Raw genomic sequence first — 22770 nt, 5'->3', positions numbered from 1 at the left:
ACATTACTTTGCCAACAAAGGTCTGTCCAGTCAAGGCTATGGTTTTTCCAGTGGTCATGTATGGATGTGAGAGTTGGACTGTGAAGAAAGCTGAGCACCAAAAAATTGATGCTTTTGAACTGCGGTGTTGGAGAAGACTCTTGAGAGTCCCTTGGACTGCAAGGAGATCCAACCAGTCCACCTAAAGGAGATCAGTCCTGGGTGTTCATTGGAAGGACTGATGCTGAAGCTGAAACTCCAGTACTTTGGCCACCTCGTGTGAAGAGTTGACTCATTGGAAAAGACCCTGATGCTGGGAGGGATTGGGGGCAGGAGGAGAAGGGGACGACAGAGGATGAGATGGCTGGATGGTATCACCGACTCGATGGGCATGAGTTTGAGTAAACTCCGGGAGTTGGTGATGGACAGGGAGGCCTGGCGTGCTGCAATTCATGGGGTCGCAAAGAGTCAGACACAACTGAGCGACTGAACTGAACTGATAGGTTGCATGGTGTCCTTCCAAAGCCCATGTGTTGAAGTCCGAACCTCCCCCTCCACTCCCCATCAGCACGTTAGAATGTGACTGTGTTTTGAGAAGAGGTCATTAAAGAAGTAACTGAGCTAAAATGAAATCATTAGAATGAACTAATTCCATAGTCCTTGTAAGAAGAGGAGATTAGGATGGAGACACACAAAGAGGGAAGACCCTATGAAGACACAAGGAGAAAACAGCCATCTACAAGGCAAAGAGAGGCCTTGTCACAAGTCAACTCCATGAACACCTTGGTCTAGGACTTCTGGCCTCCAGAATGGAGAAAAAATTAATTTCTGTTGTTTAAGCCACCAAGTCTGAGGCACTTTGTTATGGCAGCTGTAGCTGATGAATACCGCAGCTTACTTATATTACCTCAATTCGTCCTCCAAAGGGAAGAAAAATGCTGAAGTTGAAAAAAAAAAAGAAAGAAAAACAGAATTACGGCTTCTGGCTCAGCGTGAGAACTTGGAAGTTACCTTGTATTCTCTGGGCCTCAGTTTTCACGTATGTTTAAATAACCATAACAGTTATCATCATTAATATCAGAAGTAACAATTATAGAATGCTTGTGTTCAAGGATCATTTGTCACAACAATCCTCTTATAGGAATATCACTGGGAGTTCTGAAAAACAAAGATACTGAGATAGAGAGGGGTTCACATCCTACTTAGGAGCATACAGCTGGTAAGTGGCTAAACTAGAAATTTTTGTTGTTTGATCGCTCAGTCGTGTGTGACTTTTTGTAACCCCATGAACTACAATATGCTAGGCTTCCCTGTCCTTCACCATCTCCTGGAGTTTGCTCAAACTCATGTCCATCAAATCGGTGATGCCATCCAACCATCTCATCCTCTGTTGGTCCCCTTCTCCTCATGCCTTTAATCTTGCCAGCATCAGGGTCTTTTCCAATGAGTCAGCTCTTCATATCATGTGGCCAAAGTACTGGGGCTTCAGCCTCAGCATCAGTCCTTCCAGTGACTATTCAGGGTTGATTTCCTTTAGGATTAATACAGGTGATACAACATGGGCCCGGGCCAGCTGGTCCACCTAGGATGAGGGGCCCTGGCAGTCACCACCCTGGCCTGTGGTCTTTCTCCTACAGGACCCTCTGGTGGCCCCTCAGGCCTTCAGGTCCAGATGATTCAGGACAAGGGATCTTCAGTAGCTGCCAGTTTAGCAAGGTCTTCAGGGAGCCCTGAGCCAAACTGGTGATATTCACCATGGTTAGCCTGACAGTCATGCCTGGAGATTGGCCTTTTTTCTCAAGTTCTGGAAGAAGGACCATGACCCTCCTACAAAGATCACAGGAGGGACTTCCCTTAGGTCCAGTGGTTAAGACTCTGGGCTTCAAATGCAGGGGGCACAGGTTTGATTCCTGGTCAGGGGGCTAAGATCCCACATTCTGCATGGTGAAGTCAGAAAAAAAAAAATTGATAGCAAGATGGACGAGGCAGGGCTTTGTCCTGGCTGCAGCATTCATGGTGATGAGGCTTGGAATGAGAGAAGGCCTCCTCCTCTGCCAGTGGAGATGGCAGGACTTGTCTCCTTCAGGAGTTTTTGGCAAGAACAAAGTTGAGAGGAGAACATGGATACAAAATCATACAGTAAATGATTTGTTCTTTCAAAAAGCTCTGCAATTGCAAGGGATGTTTGTACCAAGCCAAGTCTCAATCTCTGTGCTTAAGTTTTGTTGTGAGTAAAATCAGGATGATAATATCTAAGTCCCAGAGTGGCAACAGGGATCAAAAAAGACGCTAAGTGTGAAATGCCTCACTCAGTTCTCTTGCCAATTTTGGGAAGTAGGTGGTACCCAAAATCAAAGCAGGAGGGTTGTTTGTTTTGGAGGAAGGAGGATTGGGGAAGAAGGGGGAGACTCTTAAATCCTATCTATGTAACTGTGCAAAGGGCTTCCCACGTGGTTCAGTGGTAAAGAAGCCGCCTGCCAATGCAGCAGATGCAGGAGACATGAGTTCGATCCCAGGGTCAGGAAGATTCCCCTGGAGGAGGGAATGGCAGCCCACTCCAGTATTCTTGCCTGAAAAATCCCATGGACAGAGGAGCCTGGCAGGCGACAGCCCGTGGATGGAGTCGCGAAGAGTTGGACACAACAGAGCAACAGAGTACACACAAGTGTGCAAAACAGGACTGCCTTCCCAGGCCACAAAGGCCACCGTGCGTCGCTCAGTGTCCATAAACATGGCAAAGCCTCGGAACCCCCGTTTTCGATGGATATGAAGGCATAGAACCTGGGGCTCCTGAAATCTGTGACAATGGATTTTCCCAGGCTTCACTTCTCACCGACATTTGTGGGCTCAGACTCTGTCTCCTTCCAAAGTCCTGCTATTACTGTGAGATTTCAAGGCCCTGGAAATGACTTATCCACATTCTTGGCCTCCTAAATAGTGTTTGAGGTCCATTAAATGTAAAGTTGTTTGGATTAGAAAGAGCACATTTGTTCAGTTGCTCAGTTATGTCTGACTCTTTGCAACCCAAGAACTTGTAGCCCATCAGGCTCCTTTGTCCATGGGGTTTTTCACGCAAGAATACTGGAGTGGGTTGTCATTTCCTCCTCTAGGAGATCTTCCCGACCCAGTGATTGAACCTGGATTAGAAAGACCTGCACTTAAATCCCATCTGAGAAATGTCCCAAGGGCATCAGCTTTTTTTTTTTTTTGTTTGAGTATCAGCTTTTCATCTGTACCTTGGAGATAATGCTGGGACTCGCCTCACCATGCTGTGTGGGGATTGAACTACATGATGTCTGCAGACCCCTTAACACCCTGCAGTGAACGGGAGGGTGGCCTAAAGGAAGACCGCCACTGCAGCTTTTGCTCTTAGCCCTGGCCCCATTGTTTCTTACCTAGAAGGTCCCTCCCATCTCCCTTCCATCCTGCCACTAGGATCGATCCTATCCGTGACCCAACCCCAAACCTGGAAACTTGAGCAGCATAAACTCAGGCCTGTCTTTCCTGATCACAACATGTGTCTTTCAGCTTTCTTGCTCCCTCCCATTCTTCCACTAAGCTTCCTTTTCATTTTGACCTCACAGACATCCACTCCCCTGTTCTCTCATTCTCTTTTGGTCTATCATGACCCATCTCTTCAACCAACTTCATGCAATGGCCCTTAACTCATAGCCCAAGAGCTCCCTTCATTCCTGCTCTAGACCCCAGAATCCAAGCCCAGCAACTAGTTCCTCGAGGATTTCTATTTCCTTCCCTTTTTCTCCTTTATCTGTAGTCTCCCTCTTGATGGTTCTTTCCTCTCCATTTACAAAAAGGTTCAGTCCTGTGAACAAGCATCCCTCCTCCATCTCTGGGACCTCCCTTAGTAACTACTTCTCTATCTAGCATCTGCATCAATAATTGAATTTCTTACTGCAAAGAGAATGTTAAGGCTCCCAATAATGTTACAGTTGAGTTAAAAATTCAACAAAGAGATTCTTGTTATTATGATATGCATTTCTTTCCAAAGAAGTAAAAAAACAGAGGAGACCCTACAACTTATTTTAAGAATATGGAGTCACTTTGATTTTACAACCAAACAAGGTTGATAAAGTAAAGGAAAATTGCATTCAAATAATGAAATAATTCTAAATAAAACACTGGCAGTCTGAAGAGGAGCATATATAGGCCACGAGCCTACCAAAACTGGTTTGGGGTCATATTTCTTAAAAAAAAAAAAAAGTGAAGAAATAAGTAGCAAAAAATTTTCCCAATTTAGTATAAGTGATCAATCTACACATTCAAGAAGGTCAATGGAACCCAAGCAGAAGAAAAATGAAGAAAATCACACACATCAAAAAAAAAAAAAAAAGATGGTACACTGTGAGCCGCTAGGGTTTATTCCAGGAATGCACATTCATACCAACATTACAGAACAGATTAATGTAATCTACTCTACTCACAGAAGTGAAGAGAAAAATCACCTTATCTTAATAGACTTAGAAAAGAATATTTGATAAAATTTCAATGACTATTCATTATTGTAAAAGTTTAGCAATATACGAGTAACAAGAACTTATTTAAAGTGGTAACTGATGAGTATCTACAGATAAAATAATGGAACAATGTACATAATATTGGACTGTTAAAAACCACTCTCTTTAATATAAAGATCAAGGCAAGATTGCTCCCCTTTGCTCTTCTAGTCTGTCTTCTGCAGGAGAGCTCAGCCAGGGAACTATGACATGAAAGAGAAAACATTTATATAAAATATGAGAAATAAAAATTACAGTTCTCATTATTTATAGATAACACATGCTCTTCTACATAAGAAACTCAAAGAATCTATAGACAGATTATTAGAATTAGCTAGAGATTAGACAGATCTCTCCAGCAAACAGTGCTGTAGTAATTGCCATTTCTAGCTACTGATAGTTTGAAAAGTGACTTTCAAAGGGATACATTTAAACTAGTAACATGTATGTCAATGGTACCTAGGTCCAACTCTAAGAAAATATTTGTAAGCAGTTTAAATAGAAAAAGGTAATATTTTATTGCACTAGAAGACTGACATAAATGTATAGTCATTTTCATAAATATGTCAGTTACTCCCAATTGCTCTGTGGATTCAGTACAATTCCAATGAAAAACCTAATTGGTGATGTCACAAAACTTAACAAAATCTTCTCTAAAGTTTAAATCAGGAAACCTTAGTTCCATCCCTTGCAAACTCCTAGTCTTGTGTTTCCAAGAACAGCTGATATATAGCTGGAGAAGAACCAGGTGGGTGGCATTAGCCTGTGTTGTGCCCAGTCATGTCCGACTCTTTGCGATCCCATGGACTGCAAGTCCGCCAAGTTCTTCTGTCCATGGGATTTTCCAGGTAAGAGTAGTGGAGTGGGTTGCCATGCCCTCCCTCAGGGGATCTTCCCGCGGATCTAACCCAGGTCTCCTGCTTTGCAGGTGGATTCTTTACTGTCTGAGCCAGGGAAGCCCAGGGATACTGGAGTGGGGAGCCTGTCCCTTCTCCAGGGGCGCTTCCCAACCCAGGGATCAAACCGGCAGATTCTTCACCAGCTGAGCTACCAGAGAAGCCTGTGGCATTAGCCTACTGAAGAGAAAAGTTCACTGTAAAACTAGAGCTTGATAAACAGTAGCATATTGTTGTAGCATATTATTGATAAGCGGGGAAAACAACTCTATCAATGGAGCAAAATAGAGAACCCCCTCCATGGATGGATAGCCTTGTCTGCACCAGAGTTGATGCTGAAGATTACTGGGCGGAGGGTGGTCTGGGCAATGAATGGTATGAGGGAAGTGGACAAAAGATTTAAAGGTAAAAAAAAAAGAAAGCAATGACTTATCATTTAAGAAATAATAATACAGAGGAGGATCTTAATGTCCTCAAAATTGAGAAGTGGTCCAAAATACATAGCATCAACAGAGAGTAAAGAGAGAAGTGGTTAAACTGACATAAATAAAAGGCAGTTTACTACTCAAAGGGGGCTTTCCTGAATAGCTCAGTTAGTAAAGAATTCACCTGCAATGCAGGAGATCCCAGTTCGATTCCTGGGTCAGGAGGATCCCCTGGAGAAGGGATAGGCTACTCACTCCAGTATCCTTGGGATTCCCTTGTAGCTTAGCTGGTAAAGAATCCACATGCAATGTGGGAGACCCAGGTTAGATCACTGGGTAGGGAAGATCCCCTGGAGAAGGAAATGGCTACCCACTCCAGTATTCTAGCCTGGAGAATTCCATGGACTGTATAAGTCCATGGGGTCCCAAAGAATCGGACACGACTGAGCAAATTTCCCTTTCACTTTTACTCCTCAAAAGACACCATGGACATGTGGATAAACAACTTACACAAATGGTGAGATAATATCTGGACACGTAAACCTAAGAAATTCTACAAATAAAGGAAGAATTCGTACAAACCCATAAGACGCAGATAAACGATCCAATAATAAAAATCAGCCAAATAGCAAGCATTTCCAGGGAACACGAAACATGAATGGCAGCTAACGTATAGAGTCATTGGAGCATCATTACTCACAGAAATGTGCAAATTAAAACCTGTTCTGAATGAAACACCATTTCCAATCCATCACACAGGCAAGATCAAAGTCTGAACTTCCAGGTGTTGGAAAGATATGCAGCCGTGGCAACTCGTGTCAACTGCTGATACCCCTGTGAAATGAAGTGCTTGTTTGGAAAGTAATGTATGCTACCCAGAAAAATTGGAACACATGTACTCTATAATTCAGCAGTTGTCCTTCTAAATAGAAAGAAAAACTGGCACAGGTGTACCAGGAGGTGCATACCTGAATATTCATGGATATTCAGGAGTACGTGAATATTCATGGCATTTTTATTGGAAGTGGTGAACACATATACACACAGAGGAAACGACTCAAATGTCCCTTAATAGTAGAATTCCTTAAATGAGTTCCACTGTGTTTTTTAAATGAAATATTCTACAGAAATAGAGAATGAATTTACAGTACTTGAGTCAATATGACTCTCTCATTCAAAAACACATGAGGAAAAAGATCTCAGAAGAAGAACACATATAATTTAATTATTTTTATCCAAATAAGTAAGCAATGGATCTTCATTATATTTCAATACAAATGCATATAAAATGCATCTTCATTATATTTCAATACAAAGATTCAACTAAGCAATGCATTTCATATTAATATATAAAGAAAGCATAGGACTGATTAACTCAAAATTCAGAATAATGCCAACCAGTGGGAAAAAGTCAAGAGAACGGCATCAGGATTACAAAAGGACACACACAACACTTCAGGGGTGTGGGCAGTGGTCTTTTCCTTAAACTGAATTGATTGCATCCAGTTTTTAAAAAATTTTTAATGAACATGTATGAGTACACTCCCTCTCTATGTAGGTGTATCATATATGTGTACAAACATATTTTATCTGGTTAATCTATTTCAAAATGAAAACAAAAACACCTTAAGATAGTAGGAAATACATTCAGTTAAGGGAGAAAACACTGATATCAAATAAAGTAATATATTGTGATGAGCTTTGTGTTGAACTTGCACTTTTTTACACACACCACGAGAGACCCAGAGGGAATGGAGCACAGGTCTGGAGGCGCACAACCATCAACATTAGGAGGGACATTACTGTTCCTCTTCTCAGTCCTGTCCATCCTAAAGATGAGGAACCTGAGGCTCAGAGGGTCAGAGTAATTTTCCCAGAGTCACTGAGCTGGTTATTAGCAGGTTCCAGGACTAGAAGCCAGGTTTGTGGCTCCCTGGTTGTGTTCTTCTTAGGAGGTTATTGCCTGATCACTGAGTCTCTTACATCCCCTGCAAGGGCATCTCGGAATGAAGCTGAGCAGCAGGTCTGGCGAGGCAGCAGGAGTCAGGGAGGAATGGGTCCCCGGGGTGTCAGAGCCACGCAGGGGTCCTTCAGCCCCCAGGACCATCCTATATGGTACTGCATTCACCTCCTACTTCACAGAGGAGGAAGCAAGCCTCAGCGACAGGCTCACGATGAATTCCTCCCCTTTATAACTCACCGAGGAAAAGGCCTTGGCACCGGGCCTGGAGCTTCTGCAGACAGGAACGATACTGACATCCCAGACACTTCAATTATGAGAAGTGAGAAGGTCCTGGCCACCTCCCAATGCTGTGTCCTTTTGAAAAGGAAGAATTTGTCCCCAAAGAACTACTGTAGTCATTTAATTTAATGATTCACCCACTTAAAATTATATACATATGTATGTAACACAAATATCCTTTGCTACCGAAGGCAAATTTGTGTTTCAGATGCACAGTGAGGCCAGACAAACCAGAACACTGGGGTTCAGAGCAGAGAAAGGTTTACTGCAGGTGAGGGAGGGGTGTCCCAGGATATGTGATCAGGTCGTGCACAGTTCTCTGGTCGATAGCGATCAATCCTTGGGTGCCAGAATGTCTGAGAGTTACCAGCTAGTGATCATCAAGGAGATGACTTCTTCTGTTTGGTGGTGGTTTTAGCATCTGAAAAACTCAGGAAATATGCATGAAACATATCATGGAGGTACTTCTCAGAGGAGCTAAAGCAAAGGATGCGGAGGAAGGGTTTGTCCCTGGAAGGCCCCATGGGGTTCTGCTCCCATTACCTATGGAGTTAAACAATGACATCATTTTAACCTAGTTAGTTTAGTTCAGCTCAGTTGCTCAGTTGTGTCCGATTCTTTGCAACCCCATGGACTGCAGCACGCCAGGCCTCCTTGTCCATCACCAACTCCCGGAGGTTACTCAAACTCATGTCCATTGAGTCGGTGATGCCATCCAACCATCTCATCCTCTGTCACCCACTTCTCCTCCTGACTTCAGTCTTTCCCAGCATCAGGGTCTTTTCAAATGAGTCAGTTCTTCACATCAGATGACCAAAGTATTAGAGTTTCAGCTTCAGCATCAGTCCTTCCCATGAATATTCAGGACTGATTTCCTTTAGGATGGACTGGTTGGATCTCCTTGAAGTCGAAGGCACTCTCAAGAGTCTTCTCCAACACCACAGTTCAAAAGCATCAATTATAATCTAGTAGGAGTGTTTATTTGTTAATGTCATCACACTATCAACTCAATAGTTCCCCCTTTCTTTCAAAGTGTTTGAATTTTAAAAGAAACTAATGATTTATTTGTTGCAACTTCTTTTTTTAGCAGCAAAGTAATGAACACCCTGAAGTGTGATAAGTAAATGCAAGTAAATCCCGTGCCTGGCATTCCATCATTCATTGCACAAACCTTTGAGATGTCCCAGAGTTTGTCGGAGGAGGTTACGGAGAGGACAAGATGCCATTTGACCCCAGAGCTGAGGTCATTTCAGAGGTTCCTTACCCCTCCCCTGTCCTTGGACTGTAAACTCTGCCCACCTTCCCTGCAATGAGAACAGTTTCCAAGGACTTGGAAAGCAGCCTTGAGGACTAAGCAGCAGTTGGGACCTTCTTGATGGTCATACGTGATTGAATCCCAGGACAGCCTCTCTACAAAGTTTGGCGATCAGGGCTGGCATGTGCGGAGATTTACTTGTCTTTTGAGACCAAGACAAGCCTCTGAGTTATGTCCCCTGCCTGTTAAACCTGCCACCAGCCCATCTGAAGCGGCCTCTTTCTTTGGCTTCTCCTTACCTTCCGAGTAACAGAATCAATTTCAGACTTCACCCTGGCAAGCTCCCGAGGTTTCGAAGCAACAGAGCAGAAGCCCTGTGTAGATCTCGGGACCGGTTGGTTAGGGTCAAACCCTTATTCTGCCACTTTCCAAGTTGGGGAAGTTCTGTGGATGAAAGAAATGCTGCCTGCCTTATCAGCAAACAAAGGATGCTGCAGGCATCAAGTCATCACCCTAAAGGTGAGCTGAGGGAATTTAGGATGGAGACAAGCCCTTGGCCACGACAACCCACCTACAATAGGGCACTTTGAATCTGAAACTTCAATACTTTGGCCACCTGATGCAAAGAACTGACTCATTTGAAAAGACCCTGATGCTGGGAAAGGTTGAAGGTGGGAGAAGGGGACGACAGAGGATGAGATGGTTGAATGGCATCACTAACTCAATGGACATGAGTTTGAGTAAACTCTGCGAGTTGGTGATGGACAGGGAGGCCTGGTGTGCTGCAGTCCATGGGGTTGCAAAGAGTTGGACACGACTGAGTCACTGAACTGAACTGAACTGAACTGAATGGACTCGAGGTGGGAAAGAACAGGGTACTGGCCCTGTGTGGCTAAGGTAGGTATCAAAGCAATGATTCTGGTGAGTCCAGACTTTTGCATCTTCCCATATGCAAACAACACATACTTAGAAGAGCACTAAATTCATCAACTCAAGATATTTAGTTTTCTTTAATTAACAATAATCTTTTGATATTCTGGCTACCTGTTTTCTGTGGCATAGCGCCTATATATCCCGGCTCCCCTCTTATCTCTTTGGAGCAGTCCCTCAAAGGATTTGAGAGGCTGTTTTCCAGGCTTAAGTCCTCAGAAAAATCCAGAGTGAAATGATTTTCAACTTTTAGGTAGTGCTTTTTTTCCTGTCAACAACTAGTTGTGCCTAGTTTTCTCATCTAGGAAAAAAGTGAACAGTAATAGCATGCATCTCCTGATGTGGCCATGTCAACTGTTGCTGGTCTTGTGGATTTAAAATATATATATATATATATATATATATATATATATATATTTATTTATTTACTTGGCTGTGCCGTGTTGTAGTTGTGGCGTGCGGGACCTTTAGTTGCAACATGTGAGCTCTCAGATGTGACATGTGGGACCTAGTTCCCTGACCAGGGACTATCTGTGTGTGTGCTCAGTCGTGTCTGACTCTTTGTGACCCCGTGGATTGTACCCACCAGACTCCTCTGTCCATGGGGTTATCCTGACAAGAATACTGGAGCAAGTTGCCATTTCCTACTCCAAGGATTATCTAGTGGTTTGGAAGTTCATGTTTCTTTACTCAGTGTTAGCCAATGTCAGGTATTCAATGCTAACCTGTAAACAGATTAACTGAAATCTCGGTGACATAGATAAGTTAATTTTGGCCCCATCGTAGTCTGATGCAGGTCAGGGCACCACCGTCAGGAGCTTCAGAGGCAACCTCTGGTGTGTCTCCATTTTGAATTAGCCATTTTCTTGTCTGGGCTTATTCATTTTTTTGTTTTCAGTTGTACCAATAGAAGAAACATTATGTGAATGTGTGTGTGTGTGTGTGTGTGTGTGTGTGTGCGCGCGCCTGTGTGTGTAACTCACATCCACTCTTTTTCCTCCTGTAGGAAGTCACCTCACCTCTGCTTACCTGACTTGGCATGGACTCCATCGTGAAGCTCCCCATCAGCTATGAGGAGGGCTGACAGACGCAGCTTCACAGCTGTGAAGAAGGTGAATGAATTAGAACGGCCGCCATGACTGGCCAGAGGTTAGCGTTCTTTCCAGTGTGTATTAAACCTGCAGATGAGGGGACGTGTTCAGGCAGATTATGTCCTAGGTGCGTAGTCCTAGCTCACATAAGTGGGAAACGGTGGAACTTGGTTTCACATTGGGTCCTTCTGATTCTAATGGATCCCTAATTGATTAAAAAAAAAAAAAAAGGGAGGTCTCTAGGTTGGGAGTGGGCAGATGCGACACGACCCATATTTTAGAATCTAGAGTCTGAATATATTGAAGTGTCCATTTACATTGAACTCTGCCTTTAAAAATGATTGTTTCATTAACGTTAAATATGAAGATGGGTTGAGGATGCCTTCAGTCCACATGTCGACAGGCACCTGCCTTGCATGATCCGGGGGGTGGTTCCAAGTACCATATGGCGAGTAGAACTTGACAGCACTTCCCTTCATTTAGCGTAATGGGAAATGCTATAGCCCATCGGTGCTTGAAAAGTGAAAGTGATAGTCACTGAGTTGTATCCAACTCTGTGACGCCATGGACTGTAGCCACTCAGGCTCCTCTGTCCATGGAATTCTCCAGGAAATAATACTGGAATGGGTTGCCATTTCCTTCTCCAGCAGATCTTCCCCACCCAGGAAATGAACCTGGGTCTCCTGCATCACAGGAAGACTCTTTACCATCTCAGCCACCAGGGAATTAAATTACGATCATGTAAGAGTTTAAACTGATCCTCTCAAACTGGTTAAACAACTTGAAAAGACCCTCTTTGAAATACATGTACCTAGATTAAAGATAGATGTACTTGCAATGGAAATACGAGCAAACAAGAAGAAAAGATCAAGCAAGCACCTTGACCGGAAGAAAGCCTTTGCCAGCCCAATCTTCAAGGAAAAACAAAGATGATCTGATCATACCTAATAAACTCTGGCCTGATTTTTTAAAATGTAAGTAATTTTATTTGAAATTGAATCTGCATTCATTATAATTTGTTACAAAATTTACCCTAAGTCTATTTTTTGGATCAGTGATTCTCAATATAGGATGATTTTTCTCACCCCACTCCCTGCCCAGGGACATCTAGAGATTGTTGGGTTTGTCAAAATTGAGGGTGGTGGAGCGGGGGGCAGGGTGCTACTGGTATCCAGTGGGCAGGGTTCAAGGAAGGTGTTAAACATCCCATAATGCACAGGGCAGCCTTCACAACAATCAGCTCAGTTCAGTTCAGTTGCTCAGTCAAGTCCAACTCTTCTCAACCCCATGGACTGCAGCACACCCTGTCCATCACCAACTCTTGGAACTTGCTCAAACTCCTGTCCATTGAGTCGGTGATGCCATCCAGCCATCGCATCCTCTGTCGTCCTTTCTCCTCCTGCCCCCCCTCCCTCCCAGCATCAGGGTCTTTCCCATGAGTCAGCTCTCCGCATCAGGTGGCCAAAGGATTGGAACTTCAGCTTCAGCATCAGTCCTCATGACGATCACCTGCTCTCAACTATCAATAACGCATAAGTTGAGAACCCTGCACTAGATGATGCTGGTAGGATTCCTATATAATTCACAAATACAAACGACAGATAATGTAAACCATGGTTACAACAGAGAACATAGGTTGTGTTACACAGTAGTCAGGAGCTGAAATCCAGGCTTAGCTCCCTTTAGCTGTGTGATTTCAGTGAAGTTCTGCAATTTTGCCTCTGTTTCCTCCTAAGAGGGTTATATAGGGGTTGTTGTGAAGTGAGTTTAGAATAGTGTCTGGTGCCTAGTAGGCCCATCTATCCATCTGTTGATGGACACAGGTTGTTTCCATGTCTTGACTAATGTAAACACTGCTGCTATGAACACTGGGATCCACGTGGCTTTTCAAATTCATGTTTTAGTTTTTTCTTGGCTACATACCCAGGGATGGAACTGTTGGATCATATGGTAGTTCTATTCCTGGGCTTCTCAGGTGACTCAATGGTGAAGAATTCACCTGAAGAGCAGGAGATGTGGGTTTAATCCCTGGGTTGAAAAGATCTCCTGGAGAAGAAAACAGCAACTCACTGCAGTATTCTTGCCTGGAAAATCCCTTGGACAGAGGAGCCTGGCGAGCTACAATCCATGGGGTCACAGAAGAGTCTGACCTGACTTATCAGCTAAACAACAACAATGAATAACCAGGAGTGGAACTGCTGGATCATACAGTAATTCTGTTTTTAGTTTTTTGAGCAGCCTCCACATGGTTCTCCATAGAACCATGTAAACCATGTTTACATTCCTCCAAACAGTGTACAAGGGTTCCCTTTTCTCCACATCTTCTCCAGCGTTTGTTATTTATAGCCCTTTTGATGATGACCATTCTAACAGCTATGAAGGGAAGCCTCACTGTAGTTACGATTTGCATTTCTCAAAGGGAACTATTGTCAAAATGAAGACGTTTATTTACCAAATGGGAAATGTATTTGCAAATGATATGACCAGTAAGGGGTAAATATACAGAATATATAAATAGCTCACACAAGTCAATAGAAAACCACCAAACTAAGATTAAAAATTGAGCAGAAAATCTGATAGATACTTATCCAAAGAGGGCATACAGATGACCAACAGGCACATGAAAAGACAGTTGCTTCTTTTTGCCACAGGATGTCACCATCGAAAGCCTGCTTTCTGCAACAAAGTGAGACAATGCGGGTCCACTCAGCTGTCATCGCGTGCTCATTCTGAAGGGGCTCGAAGCCCTGTGGCCCCGTGAGGGGGGCTACCTCCTTCCCTCCAGAACCAAACTCAACCAGGAGCTCCCCACACTTAGCTGTATCTCTCAGCTCTTCCACGTGGGGTGTTACCTTTCATCTGGGGCTGGATTGGGCTCTGTATCTGTCAGTGTCCTCCTGTCCCATCTGGAGATGCTCACCTCAAACCATAATGCTGAGACCCATTTCTCTAGACACTAGTACTCACAGCCTCCTGCTGTAAGACATTAAAAAAAAAAAATTCCTGTGAGGTCCCTGCTAATGACAACGTTGATTGCTGCTTACATGGTGGAAATGACCGAAGCTGGTATATTTCATTAGGTGTGTGTGGGTGGAGTGGAACCGAATGGGTAGAGAAAAGCAAGCAGGGAGCCCAGGACCCCAGGCTGGTGCTAGGTCTCTGGCTTGTGTGATTTGATGGATGGTGGGTCATTCCCTGGCTGGTGGGATAACTGTGGAGGGTTATTTCTGCTTTTCAGTCGGTTCCACCTAGACCCCCCTGGGCAGTGGTCAGGGCTTTTCTCGAGACCTCTTGCAGTCCCCTAGCTGTTCAGAGCCTCATCCAGCGGGGCTGGAATACACAAGTTTGGAACAGGGCCCCGAGTTTTTGTCCACATAAAGGCATTGGGCGAGGGAACCTTAGGACCCAGAGGGCAGTGCTCCAGTTGCATGATATTGGATATTCTGTTGACCACCAGGGATCTGTGATTGGTGTCCATGGGGAGACCCCTGGGTCCCGATACATAGGTCATGTCCACACAGCTCCTTACTCCTGACTGCCTGGAGGCCTCAGTTTCTATAATATCTCTGTGCTTCTCCTCTCCTTACCATGAGCAGAGGAGGAAATGAAGAGGAAGAAATGAAGAGGAAGACTTCACTGTGATAAGCCATAATGCTATTTTACCACATAAGGAATTGGGGGTGAATGGGAAGACTAGGTTTTGGGGCACATTCCTTTGGGTTAGATGCTAATCTCCCCAGTTGTAACTGTTTGGTTACAAGCACATCTCTTCTTGGATTGTGAATTAGTGCAACCCAGTCTAAAGGAGGAAGCACTGGTCTCCACAGTCCCAATCTTGGCTCTTTTCTTTGAGACTCTTCTTTTTTTTTTTTTTTTTATTAGTTGGAGGCTAATTACTTCACAACATTTCAGTGGGTTTTGTCATACATTGACATGAATCAGTCATAGATTTACATTTATTCCCCATCCCGATCCCCCTCCCACCTCCCTCTCCACCCGATTCCTCTGGGTCTTCCCAGTGCACCAGGCCCGAGCACTTGTCTCATGCATCCCACCTGGGCTGGGGATCTGTTTCACCATAGATAGTATACATGCTGTTCTTTTGAAAACATCCCACCCTCACCTTCTCCCACAGAGTTCAAAAGTCTGTTCTGTATTTCTGTGTCTCTTTTTCTGTTTTGCATATAGGGTTATCGTTACCATCTTTCTAAATTCCATATATATGTGTTAGTATGCTGTAATGTTCTTTATCTTTCTGGCTTACTTCACTCTGTATAATGGGCTCCAGTTTCATCCATCTCATTAGGACTGATTCAAATGAATTCTTTTTAACGGCTGAGTAATATTCCATGGTGTATGTGTACCACAGCTTCCTTATCCATTCATCTGCTGATGGGCATCTAGGTTGCTTCCATGTCCTGGCTATTATTGAGACTCTCATCTGTATCATGCGTACCGGGAATCCTTCCTAAAACAGAGATGGCAAGTTAGAGACCTCTCCATGTGCAATGCCTGGTGAAGGGTGCTCACTAGACAGGCAGTCGGTTTAACTCTCCTCAATCTTCTCCCCTCTTCCGTGGACCGGATCGTAGACATGTCTGAATCTTTAATGTCCAGCATGAAGTAAGTGACTAGCCAATGATGGGTTAGTCGACTGATTGACAGCCACTGCTGACTGTATAGGAGATATTGATTGCTTAGGGCATTAACCCTTTCTCAGGCATCTCATGTGTTGCTCCTGGGCCCCTCTTCAAAGTTGACCATCACTGCCGCCCTCTCTAACCCCTGTCATCGGTCCGCCGCCTCCCTGGGCGGGGGAGAGGGCAGAGTGAGGTCTGGAGAGAACCTTTCTATTTCCCCGGGGCATCCTAGTCTTTAATTCAGAGGGCAACTTCCGAGGCGAAGACTGAGCATGCTCGCGGCCAGGACTGGCTGGTGGGAGCCGGTGGGCTTCGGGTCTGCGCCCAGCTACAGGGCCAGGCGGGCCGGCGGGCGAGCGGGCGGGGTCTGGCTCCTGGGCATCCGGCCCGGCCCGCGGGCTCCCGTCGCCGACTGGCGGCGGAGAGGGCCGAGGCTGGGGAAAGGGGGCGCCGCGCCTCCGCGCCCGACGCGCAGCCTCGGGGCGGTGCGCAGGGCTGCGGGGAGCCGGGCCAGCCGGCGGCGGCAGGAACGGCTCTCCAGGCCGCGAGCGCGCTCTGCGCGCCGGGCGCCGGGGTCTGGCCGCGTCCCGGCGAGGGAAGCGGAGAAGCGAGGGCGCGGAGGTGAGCGGAGCCAGCGGGCGCGAGCCGAGAGCGCGGGCGCGGACGCTCGGTCCTTTTTTTTCCCTTTTCGCAGTGGTGGCGGCGGGTCCCTTTCGCCAGCGTTGACAGCCTTGCCACCCGGCCCCGCTTCACCGGGGCTGCCCCGGAAGAGGCCGCGGCCGGGCAGCTGTTGCGCCGAGAGGGGGCAGTTGCGGAGTTCCATAACCATAGCAACCGCATCAGCACCACGGCGGCGGCGGCGGCGGCGGCGGCGGCGAGGGCAGCAGCCTCTCGCTCCTCCTCCAGGCAGCCTTGCTGCGGGGACCCGAGACCCAGCTCGCAGGTGCCCGGACTCCGCGGTCCTCCCACTGCCGCTGCAAGTGTTGGCGACTGGAGGAGGCGGAAGGAGCTGAGTGAGGGACCCAGGAGCTGGTGGCCCCGGAGGTGAGAGAGGGGAGCCCTGCAGCGGGAAGACAGGTAGGTGAGAGCGCTCCGGCTCGGCAGCTGCAAAACTCTGTCCTCTGTGGCAGTGACGTTTCTGGAAGCGTGGTTGCTAGTTGGATGCCTTGCTTACTTAACAGGGATTCCGCCGCCGCGAAATGTGCTTTATCTCCTTCTGTCTCCCCCAGTCTCTCTGTCTTCTAGTCTCAGGGCACATCTGGACTCGTCTTGAGAGGGTACGAGGGGCAATCTGATGTGACTTGGTGGGGAGACGCTGGGTTAATGAGCTGGTCCCCACGGAAGTCCCAGATGGAGACTGAGAGGGCACATCCCGACCCTTCGGCAGGCAGGTTCTCGGACCCAGAGCAGGCTGGGGAGAGGACCATGTTGGGGCGAACTAAGGTAGGGGTAGTGATTCTCTGTGGTCCTGGCTGACCCTGTGGCTTGGTCAGGGGCAAGGGTGGGTGGCATTTGACGCAGAAAGGGAGCAGAGGGCTCACCAGGTCTTGTTTTGTAAAGTCAGTTTCAAGCCTAGCAACTGGAAGGGATATTTAGACAAGGGGGAGTGGTAACTGTTATCATCTTTGGACCCAGGGGTATCCCTGAAGTTTATCACATGATTGCCTTTGGCCATAAGGGGTGGAGTGGGAATAGATATTAAATGATAAATGAACGGTCAAAAATTTCCCTCTTTTTTCCCCCTTAACTCATGTTCTAGTCGTCCCTACAACTATTGTCAGCAAAATAAGACTTTCAGGGATTATAATAACACTCTTTGTCCCCTTGGCCAAAGAGGATGCCAGCCATGGGCAAACTATTTCACTTTCAGACAGCTAGAAAATTCAGCTTCAGTTCTTTGTTTGAACTACAGAGGCATTGTTTTTCCATCAGGTTCTTCTCTCCCTGATATTAGGGGATGTGTCAGAGCTGAGAGGCACCAGTGCTATTCCCAGAGTGATGGACTGTTAACCTTGTCTGCAGACCAGAGAGAGGGGCAAAGGTTTGGGCATGATTCCAAACCCAGCTCGGCAGGGGTCAGGGCTCCAGAAGACTGTAGAGGAGGGAGATGAAGTTGGGTGAATAATTTGGGTCTAACGTCTCTTTGCATATGGGTAAGTGGGTCTCTGGGTAATTTCTGAGATGGGCAGCCATTGACTTTTACAGGCTCTCTCTTTATAGTCGGGCTTCTGGGGATAGTGATAAGTCCCAGTAAAAAGGCCATGTTCTTTAATTGGGCTTTTAATTTATGCTGTAGTTATGTTGCCTGTGGGGTTATGATTTGACCAGCCTTTCATTTGGGATTTGTGTCTTAATGAGGATGATATTACTGTATTCTGGGCAGATGGTGAGGTGTAGAAAAAAAGAGGACATGATTTGGGAGCCAGGAAACATGGACGGGAGCCTTGATTTCTTCATACACTTGCTATGTGACCTTGAGTTTCTCCACCTCACTGAGACTCCCTTGTCTCATATGTGGAATGGGGATGCTAACAGTTCTTGATGCTTGCCAGGCTCTTGGGACCATCAGGTGGGATGATGGGGAGGATGGATGGGGAAGAACTTAACAAAACCTAATGTCTCATGCAAATAAAATGAATGATCATTTTCTAAAGAAACTCCCTTTCTCAGATCAGCAAATCATTCAACGCGCTTCAGCTATGAACAAGGAGTAGAAATATTGGTCAGTGACTCACAGCTGAAACCCTGTATTCTGGTCCAAGATACACTCAGGGAAATATAAAGAGGGCTTTATCAGAGGAAACACAGCATGCCATCCTTGCCTGCAGATGTTGAAGGTCAAGGGCTTTGGCATCAAATGCAGTACTTAACTAGTTTGGGAACACTGAGGTTTGCTCTCTGCAGGGCTGGACTAAGCATTTTACCCTGTGAACAGTGATTTGCACATGGTGGGGACTCATTTCAGTGTTGGTTACGTGGATTCGTTGGACACACATTGTGAGCTCATTGGGGCAAAGTTCACCTTCATGCAGCCCTGTAATGCCAGATGTTTACCAAATGTTTGCCTAATTTGAAGGTTTACAGCTTGATGGCATGGCTGCACTCTCTTATACCATCCTCTGCTCTTTTCTAACCCTGATATTGCTCACGCTGGTCTCTCTGCCTCAAACAGACCATTTCTCATTTCCTTTTTCCATTCATGACACAACTCAAATGCCCCTTCCTCCAGGAAGCCTTTCTGGACTCCCCCCCACTCCTACAGCACTTTGGACCTGCTCCGTGACAGCTGGTGCTGTGTCATGCTGTTGTCGCTTGCATTCATCACTCTTCTAGAGTTCATGCTTCCTGTGGGCAGGATCTGGGTTCTATTCTGTCCCAAATGTGGTCCCTGCGCCTGGCACAACCGCTGTCCTGACAGATGGTTGTTGAAGGCATGCACAAGTCTTACCTGCAGCATGACCACCGGCCCCAGAAGAGGCTGCACAAAGGCTGACCAAGCTGCCTTCCTCAGTCTGTCTGTGCAGTAAGCCTGAAGGATGCTTGCTGGGTTGTTGTGCGTTATTTAGGGTCAACCCACTGAAGCAGAGTGAAGGAGAACAAAAACACATATTTTGTCTTAAAGATGCTCATATCTTTTTGAGTGGGTACTTTAGAATAATGGTAATCTGGTGTTGAATGGCCTTCCTATAACGTTTGCTGGAAACATCTGATGGATTATTTTAAACTGAAAATGTACTTCTTTCCCTTCAATGTGTTTCCTTGATTTCAGCTCCAGTGTAATGGAAAAGCACAAAGGCTGGATCAGGAAGGCCTAGATTTGAATCCTGGTTCTAAGAGGACCAGGGACAAGGACACATGGTCTTCCTGTTTTCTCATTTGTGAAATATGGTGATCCCCATCTCACAAAGATGCCAAGTGTTAGGAATGAATGGGCAGCTGTGCAGTAAAAAACAATCCCAGTACCTTATTTCTTTTAATTTTTTTTGGTCCTGGAAAATGAGCAAAATCTCTATGTCTAATTACACAACATAAGACAAAGTGAGCTGGAAATCCTGACTCTTACACTCGTTAGCTCTCTGTGACCTTCAGTGCATCAAATTGTCCCCTCAGCCATCTGCCTTGTCTCTGTACGTTATAATGGTAGCTACCTGTCATGATGGGTTGCTAAGGCATATGTTATAAGAAAAGTGACATGCCTGGCACATAATTCACAATATCTGTAATTTCCAAATGACAGATGTAATTGCCCATTATAGAAGTTCCAACTTTTCTGAGAAATGTCCCCAAATGCATTCTCTCTCTATCCCTGTGTTTCATTTATCTTTTAGAGGGTGTTGGGGGCAGAGGACAGGCAGGGGGAGAAAAGCTACTGATAGGAAGATGGTGGTTTCTAAGAGCCGTCTTTCCACACAAGACACCAGGAAACAGTGGAATAAGCTCAAGGTTTAGATTTGAGCGCTGAGTGCTCATCCCGATTCTGAACCTGACTGCTCACAGGACTGCTGACCTGGCCTTCTCACCTCTGTGGGCCTCTGTCTATTCATCTAGCAACAGTCTGGGTGATTTCGGAGGCCCCACCTTCCTGATTTCAGTGTTTCCATCTGTTAATTAACGTTTCTCCTCACCAAGGTTACCTCTGTGGCCCTCTGGCTGTCTTTTGGGGCAAAGCTTGTCACTTGTCCAAATACTACATTTTAATGCACGTGGCCTTCCTGGTGGCTCAGCTAGTAAAGAACCTGCCTGCAATGCGGAAGACCTGGGTTCAATCCCTGGGTTGGGAAGATCCCCTGGAGGAGGGCGTGGCAACCCACTCCAGTATTCTTGCCTGGAGAATCCCCATGGACAAAGTCTACAGTCCATGGGGATAAATGGGCTACAGTCCATGGTATTGCAAAGAGTTGGACATGACTGATCGACTAAGCATAGCTCATGCATGTATACCCACTTCCTCCCCACCATATTTCTCTTTTAGAATTGTCCGATTGTCATGGGACTTAAGCAGGTATTGAATGCACCCTACCGTCTCTCCTTGTCCCACCCCTGCTTCTTATCTGGCCTCAAGTAAGATGGTCTGCTGTTCTGTCCATCCTGGAAGATCTTTCATTAAAAATATAAGACATTGTGTGGATGAAGCCCTGTCTTACCTGCAAGAACTGGAGGGGATTCATGGATATCCCTAGTACTCACTGAGTTTCCCGTACTCTGGGTGCTCAGTAACATCAAATATTTCTGTTCAAGCATGAATCATTTCTAGACGGCTGCACACTGGTCTCAGGAGCACTTCCTGAGGGAGGTTTTAGCATCACAAAAGAAATTGGCATCTGGGCCGGGGCTCTTTCCCATGGCCCTCCACCTCTGAAGTGGTTGGACAGGCACTCTGTGTGCCCAGGTCAGGAAGTTTGAATCAACAGCCTGCCACATGCCACTCATCACACCAGGGCAGGGGTTTCACCTACGAACAAGGCCAAGAGCTGCCCCAGGTAGTTGGGGATCAGGCGTGGAAACAGAAGAATGACCAAGCAAGCCAGGGCTCTGGAGAGCAAAGGGGAGAGACATTTGGTACATTTCCTGGGAGGGACTGTCAGGAAAGTCTTCACAGAAGAGTGCGTTGTGTTAAGCCACTTCAGTCTTGTTGGACTCTTTGTGACCTCATGGACTGTAGCCCGCCAAGCTCCTCTCTCCATGGGATTCTCCAGGCAGGAATACTGGAGTGGGTTGCCATGCCCTCCTCCACGGGATCTTCCCAACCCAGGGATCCACCCTCATCTCTTTTGTCTCCTGTATTGATGGGTGGTTTCTTTACCACTAGTGCCACCTGGGAAGACCTCACGGAAGAGAGAGAGCCTAAAAGAAATCTACAGAAATTTCCAAGTGGAGGGAGGGGCCCTCAGTAGGAGGTAACGTGTAAAGCCGTGGAGGCTGGGGATAGCGAAGGAGTGATATGAACGGGCAGGGCTGGAACACAAGTAAAGCGGTGTCTGTTGAGGCTGGGGACAGAAGAGGGGCAGGTCTTGGAGAGTCTTTTGAGGCCAACTAAGGAGCTTGTCCTCTAACCCGAAGGTCTTGGGAAACATGGAGAGGTTTAGACGTGGACAGACACCTCTCCCTAGCTTCAGAATAGAGTTTGAAGTCGAAAAGATGGTTCAAGCCAGAAATATGATGGCCTCTCTGGAGACTTTTCAGATAAGAGTCTTGAATTTAGGACTTCCCTCATGGTCCAGTGGATAGGACTTCCTATTTCCAAGACAGGATTGACCCCTTGTCAGGGAACTGGGATTCCACATGCCACTGGGTGCCTAAAAAAAAAAAAAAAGTCTTGAGTTCAAGAATGGGAATCAAGATGAAGAGAAGTGATGGGTAGGGGATAGTGAGAGCAGGAATCCTAATGAGGGAGAGATGGAGAGGGGTCAGTTGAATGAACAAACTATATCCTTTGTCAGAAAAATATCAGAGGAACACCATAAGGCCTTTTGACCATGAATGTAGGTCAAGAGGAGGGAGGGATCATGGGTGACTCTGAGAGGTTTCTTTACATCTTTACCGCACTCAGAGCCTTCATCTGTCACCTGAACTAACACAAGAGCCTCTACATGGGCATCACTGCTCCGTATGTGCTCCTTCACTATATCCTGCACAGGGCAGCTAGAGAGATCTTTGGAAGACTAAAATCAGATGTGATGAGAACACTTATTATCTACCATCTCAGCAAATTTCAAGTATATGATACAGTACTGTTACCTATAGTCACCATTCTCTGAATTAGCTCTCCAGAGCTTACTCATCTTGCAGAACTAAAAC

At 46.0% G+C, this 22770-nt stretch overlaps 2 protein-coding genes across 3 annotated transcripts in view; one reads left to right on the top strand and one right to left on the bottom strand.

The window, feature by feature from the left end:
- Positions 1–16300: 16300 nt before the first annotated feature.
- On the bottom strand, positions 16301–16801 carry LOC122451492. The gene has a single exon (XM_043484465.1). The coding sequence runs from the start codon at positions 16799–16801 to the stop codon at positions 16301–16303; it is 501 nt and encodes a 166-aa protein (XP_043340400.1).
- The window catches only part of FAM135B (family with sequence similarity 135 member B), a 248968-nt gene continuing 242686 nt past the window's right edge, over positions 16489–22770 (top strand). Inside the window, exon 1 of one of the 2 annotated variants that reach the window (XM_043484174.1) lies at positions 16489–16593. The gene's annotated coding sequence lies outside the window, so the exon portion shown is untranslated. Of the gene's footprint in view, positions 16594–16946; positions 17050–22770 lie in introns of those variants that run through there. The other variant, XM_043484173.1, reaches the window with a different exon arrangement.

Source organism: Cervus canadensis, chromosome 12 (genome assembly GCF_019320065.1).
Source record: "Cervus canadensis isolate Bull #8, Minnesota chromosome 12, ASM1932006v1, whole genome shotgun sequence".
Taxonomy (NCBI): domain Eukaryota; kingdom Metazoa; phylum Chordata; class Mammalia; order Artiodactyla; family Cervidae; genus Cervus; species Cervus canadensis.
Note: the sequence above shows the minus strand (reverse complement) of the source record. Positions and strands in the feature narration are given on the sequence as shown.